At 46.3% G+C, this 5,858-nt stretch overlaps 1 protein-coding gene across 2 annotated transcripts; it reads right to left on the bottom strand.

Moving 5' to 3' along the window:
• Positions 1-2,648: 2,648 nt before the first annotated feature.
• Positions 2,649-4,870, bottom strand: LOC147631442 (uncharacterized). Of its 2 annotated transcripts, XM_086809840.1 has the most exons (2): positions 3,129-4,870; positions 2,649-3,039 (listed from the first exon to the last, which is right to left on the bottom strand). In XM_086809840.1, the coding sequence occupies exons 1-2, from the start codon at positions 4,591-4,593 to the stop codon at positions 2,942-2,944; spliced, it is 1,563 nt and encodes a 520-aa protein (XP_086665966.1). In that variant the 5' UTR covers positions 4,594-4,870; the 3' UTR covers positions 2,649-2,941. The 2 variants fall into 2 exon arrangements, with proteins under 2 accessions (XP_086665966.1, XP_086665965.1); XM_086809839.1 differs by having other exon boundaries at positions 2,649-4,869.
• Between the last annotated feature and the right edge of the window lie 988 nt (positions 4,871-5,858).

Here is a 5,858-nt window from a genome sequence, read left to right as displayed (position 1 = left end):
GTACAGATAACAGATTTGGCAGAGAAAAACAAAGTGCTGACAGAGGGAAGGGTCAACCGGAAACTGTTGCCAAAGCTCTCAACCTCCCAGCTAAGGGCATCACAAACACAGAAGCGTACGACGCTTCCAAAGCTCTCAACCTCCCAGCTAAGGGCATTACAAACACAGAAGCGTACGACGCTGACATCGATCAGGAGCTGTCAAAAGTAGGTAAGAAATACTCTGTCCCTACATGCCCATACCCCAACAGGCAGAGGCAACTAAGGTTCTACCTTGACATGATTTGCTTATTGGTAAGAAACACGAGAAGAGACAGCTGTAAGAGAAGCTAGCATGAGAAGGCAGTGCGGCAGCACATCAATAGCAACTACAAGAGCAACAAAAAGAAATAGCCAGGCTATAGCAGCAAGTAAAGGATGAGTAGAAAAAGACAAAGCTGGCCATGATAGCAAGCAAAGAACCTATGCCAAAGCAGAAAATCATCATAGGGTCAGCAACACCCATAAACTTGATGATCCCAGGTCAGTTAAAAGAACACATATTTATTTTGGAACAGCAACTGAAAATTCAGCAAAACAAAAATGCAGCCAGCATTGGAAGTAGTTGGCCAAGCAGCATGAGGAGCTGACTAGTCAGATGCACGAACCAACACAACTGAACGAAGGAATCCGGAAATAGCTCTTCAACCTCCACAGACAAATCTAAGCAAAGGATGTTGAGCTCACCAAGACTTCCGAAGTTCAGAAAGAGATGCAAAGGCTGAGGACACAGCTCATGCAGGAGCAAGACATAAGAAAACATGGACAATTCAGCCTGCTCCGACTGGCGCCCAGGTGGCAATTCTCCAGCAGCAGCTAAAAACCTTGGACGCTGATGTGCAAAGGAGGCTGCAGACAAGTTGCATGCAAAAGCACAAAACCTGGAATATGCTGCACACTTTGGCCAGATTTCATACAAAATATGAGCAGCATGGGTGGCCCAATTAGCAGAAGCTAAATGATGGGACGCAGCTACTGCTGCACAAGCACCGGACGAGCAGGAACCGGAATTCATCACCGAGGAAACAGCTTTACTGCAGAAGCTGGAGCATTCCAATCACCTGTGGATAAATGTACCTCTGTTCATCCACTCTTTGAAATACCAAGTCCGACATGCTGAGGTGGTGAGGCCATTTGATCAACTGCAACAAGAAGTCAGCCACATGGTTGGTCTGGGATGTGATCCCAATGTGGCCGAGTAATATCAGAAGGAAAGGAAGAGAGCACTCCAAAGAGCTGCGTGGAAGCCGCCTGAAGACCCAAAGTCACCACCTTCGCCCAACAAGTTTTTCCGAGTAGCATCCAAAGCCACTGCTGACGCAGAGCCACCAGGCATGCCAGGTGTTGACAAGGTGCCAAGTGCTAAAGAATGGTGGGACATCAAGAAGTGGCAGCCATATGCCCTGAGAAAGCTGCCGGACCAAAGCTGTTACAAACCAGCACCTGTGCAGCCACATGAGCATGCCCTGAAATCATTCTCATTCTTAAGATCCTGCTGCATTCCTCCTGCGTAGTATCTCATATATAGCTAGTTCATTGACATGGGATATACAGAGAGACAAAGGAGAGCAGGAGAAGTTAGACAGTGAGAGAATGAGAAGAGGACATTACTTGTAACACATGGTAATATGATTCTTAATGAGATCCCGCTGCATTCCTCCGTGTGTTGTCTGGTGTACAAGTGTTGTGTGTGTGTGTGTGTGTGTGTGTGTGTGTTCTGTGTTGTCCAAACCCGTGGGCAGTGGGCATTGACAGATCCGTCTGAGCTCAAGCAGACATCCGACTTGTCAGTCGGATTGACCACCAACAGAGGACATCACGAGGTGGACACGGATTATTCAATTGACTCATCAGTAATAGCTATGCATGCTTCGTCTTCCAATCACAAAACACAATGGTAGTAGTTTCATAGCCTAAGAACCAAGAGACCGGGCAGTAAAGAAAAGGAGAATTGATACATTTCCACGGGCATGATAGTCTATTTAGGAGCTTTCCCTCCACACACATTCTCTAAATTGTATACCTATACAATGTGAGCTCCCATGACCTTTGTCCTTTGCTTGGTGCAATTATCCTGCCTGCTGATATGAATATCTACAACTGAACAAGGGTCGGTAAGAATGTGATGAAATGAAAAATCTTTATAGCCTGACCTTGACATTTGGATAAAATCAAATAGATGAACTTCAATATCCTTATAAAACGAAAAGACAAACTATGTTTTTGCTGGGCATTTTCTCAAAATGTATTAGCAACTAGTCAGCATCTGTTGTCTCTTGCTTTGTAATCCTTGATGTGGTTCTTGAGCAGAATGGCTGGTTCTTCTCGATGTCATTTACTAAGCTTTTCGACATCTACAGATCCTGTATTTACCAAATACTCCTCCCTAGATCCCTCGCTCCTCATCCCCTTCTCTAACTCAAGCACAGTTATTACACATTTGACTTGTCTCCTTTTCCTTATGATTCTCTTAGAGGAGCACAGTGCTTTGCAATCAAACCATTCCACATAAGAAAAATATGCCTACATATATACAGATAAAGGTACACAGGTGTGTGTTTGTGTGTGTGTGTGTGGAGAGAGAGAGAGAGAGAGAGAGAGACATAAGTCTTAAAATTGTAAAATTACATTGGAAAATGAGAAAACATCTAGTACAAACAGAGCAGAAGTTTAGAACTGCTCACCATTTTTTATGGCATAGGGCCAAAAAAACCCATTAATATTTCTTTTTGACAGAAGCTGAGTAGCACAGCACAGTCAAAAAGAGGATGATGTGTGGACAAGAAAGGTAGGAACATGGCATGTAATCTCAAACAGAGTCTGTTTCTTCTCTCACCAAAACTGGAGGAATTGGTGGATGCATTCCCCTGTTTTCTATGAAATTTTCTGGACCTTGAAGTGTTTCAGAAAACTGCTTGGGGGATTTGGTCAGCGCAGTTCCATTCCCATGTGCAAGGGCAGCAGTTGCAGGAGGAGATATCAAACCTGCAGATGCAGCACCCTGGCCCAAAGGCGATGGACCATGGGGAGTCGAGTTAGCTGGTGTTGAGGATGCTACAGAAGAATTCATGTGCCGGTCATAAAACTTACTGTTGTGTATCTTATAAGCCTCTGAAGTGCGAACTTCTTGACAGAGGGAACAAAGACTGCAAAAGAGCCACTGAATGCAATCTGTTAAGCCAGCCCTCCCAAAGCACCATGTCTGAGCAGGCAAATCAAATGTCTTTCGCATTTGAATCCTCCAAAAACCCCCATATAAAAGCCCAAAAACACACAGCACCATTCCTCCATAACTTAGTCCATGACGTACAAAAGGATTATCTATATTGGTGGCAGCCAAGAAGAATATCCAGTATGGAGCAGTGCACAGTAGCATAAATGTCACAATATGAACAAATCGATTTCCAAATCCTAGCCTTTCCATATTCCAACCAAAAACACAAAACCCACAAAATATGGTGAACAGGGTAACTTGGGGATCACTTTTCACATCAAAAAGCCCACCTTTCCATTCAGGTTGCTTGACAACTGTGCCATCCCTTTCAACGAATGAGAACTTACTGGAGAGCTTCCATGCCCTTCCAATCTTCAAAGACCGCTTGTGATTGAACTTTCTCTCCTGTGCCCTTTCTGTTTCCTCTCTAACTGCAAGATGTTCTTCATCCTCCTCGTAATCTTTTCCTAGAGAACTCAGAATGGTGTAGACACCTGCAGCGGCCGGTGCTCCCATTGCAACTGCTAGACATATGCCAACTCCTAGAGCTGGGCGTTTTGTTCTCCTATATCCCCAATTCAAACCACATAAGGCATATTGTGCAAAGCAATTGAGATTAAGGAGTAGCACAACCACTAGCATGTTTGACCATTCATGGGGTTTGTACCTCCCATCTTTACAGTAGACTTCCCTAAGCTTTTTTATGTCATCTGAATGCCATCTGTATAACAAGAAAAGGTGCAAAAGGCGTTGGGGATGAAGATACAAGCACATGAGGGTGAACAAAGCATTCAAGATCTGGTTGTTAGCCTCAAACCATGCATCTCTTTCACCTTTCTTCCGTATTGCATGGTCCAAGAAGCCTACCATGATGAGGAAAAGCATAGCCCCAGACACCCCCACAGCCGTGCCCCACAACAGTAAGGCCAGATTCTTAGGGTTCCGAAGCCAATCCTTGCCAGATCTCCGGAGATCCTCCCACTTCACTTCCCCAACCAGCGGCAGATTCACGCCCTCTCGCAATGAAGAAGAGGAGGGCGTCAGCAGAGACTTCTCCTCTCTGGCCACCCTGACGCGGTGGAACGTTTGCACGGGAGAGAAGAGAAAATGCTTCCATCTCAGAGTGCCCGATGCGGCCAAGTTGTCGTAGGAGAGGTGGTCTGGAACCAAAATGGACAGGTTCTTCTCTCTTGTATGCCCATAGCCATGGCCAGGCTTCTCCTTCTCCTCCTCAGCCTCACCATTCCTCCTTGTGCTTGACAACAGGCCCTTCTGCGAGGAAACGTGCAACGCAAACGCTGGCCCCTGCTGCTGCCCAGCCGCACATCCTTCTTCCAGCATTGCGCTCCCTCTCTCTCTCTCTCTCACAAATGATTTCGGATGATGCGATACCGACCTTCACATCTTTGCTTGAAACACCGTCGTACCCATACCGTTTCGTGTTTGCTGTTGTGAAATCAAAGCAGACGAGTGCCTCGAGGTCAGATCTGCGACCTCTGTAAGAGCATATCAAGGAATCCAATTTGCCAGGAGACGCATGATATTTAACTTCGCACATTAGCTACGTGCATCATATCATGTCACCCAGTGCCCTCATTGGACCCTAAGACAATCTCCCACCGTGATAGGATCAAACTTGCCCTCGTAGGGCCAACAAGGGCCGTTACATCTTTGGCACCTTTTTATAAAGTAGCATGCGCCCAGACGAGATCAGAACCTGGGTGGCCTAGGGCAATACCTTACCATCACACCCGCGTGCATTCGTGCTCTGGATTGTCGATCGTTAGGCCTTACGCTTATCCCTCTCCCCTTCCCCCCGGCAGTCCAACAGGCGGGCGGCTGTCCTCCTGCCAAGATCGGATGGCCCTCGTTTGCCCCAACCGTGACGCCCAATTTCCACCATTAATCTCGTCTCACCACGGGGTCCTTATGACCCCGTGGGACATAGTCCTGAGGGCTCGCCTGCCCACCGTCCATGCAGTGGGCCTAGCTTCTTTGTCCTCAATCACTTGTTAGTCCTTGTGTTACTTAGTCCTAAGGCTTGTGAGGTCGCATACACAATGCTAGGGGGCATCGTGCCCTATTGTGCTATTGAAGCAATGTTGGGTACGTAAAAAACATGTATGGACGGTGGGGTTTGGGAGCCCCTTTATACGCAAAGGTGCCCACCAGTTTTATCATGTAAAGAAAATGGCCACCATAAAATCTCTTGTTGTCTTCCTATTGTTGCTGCTTTGTTGCACATACCTACTATGCTACTCTTGTACATAGGCCACTTTTTACCTTCTTGTTGGGAAGGGTTTTTTTCCCCCATGTGACCACCCTCTTGGGTGGTGGTACTTGAGTACCCCAGAGCATTGTACTCTCACTTCTCACATTTGCTTATCTAGAGAAACTGTTCTAGCTCTCTTGCTCTCATGTGTTTCAATCTATGTGTGCGTGTGCATGTGAGCTCAGTCCTCCCCTCAACCCAACACTATTGTGTTTCAAGCTTGCATCACAACAATACCAGGTACTCTCTCACACACACACACACTCACATCACAATACTGGTTTTTTTTGTTTGATTGCTCACTTCTTCTCTTCGTAGTTTCCTCTTTTTGTTT

This window comes from Cibotium barometz, chromosome 15 (genome assembly GCF_041138505.1).
Source record: "Cibotium barometz isolate CiBa-2024 chromosome 15, ASM4113850v1, whole genome shotgun sequence".
NCBI lineage: Eukaryota > Viridiplantae > Streptophyta > Polypodiopsida > Cyatheales > Cibotiaceae > Cibotium > Cibotium barometz.
The sequence above is the reverse complement of the archived record's forward strand: the minus strand, read 5'-3'. Positions and strand labels throughout refer to the sequence as shown.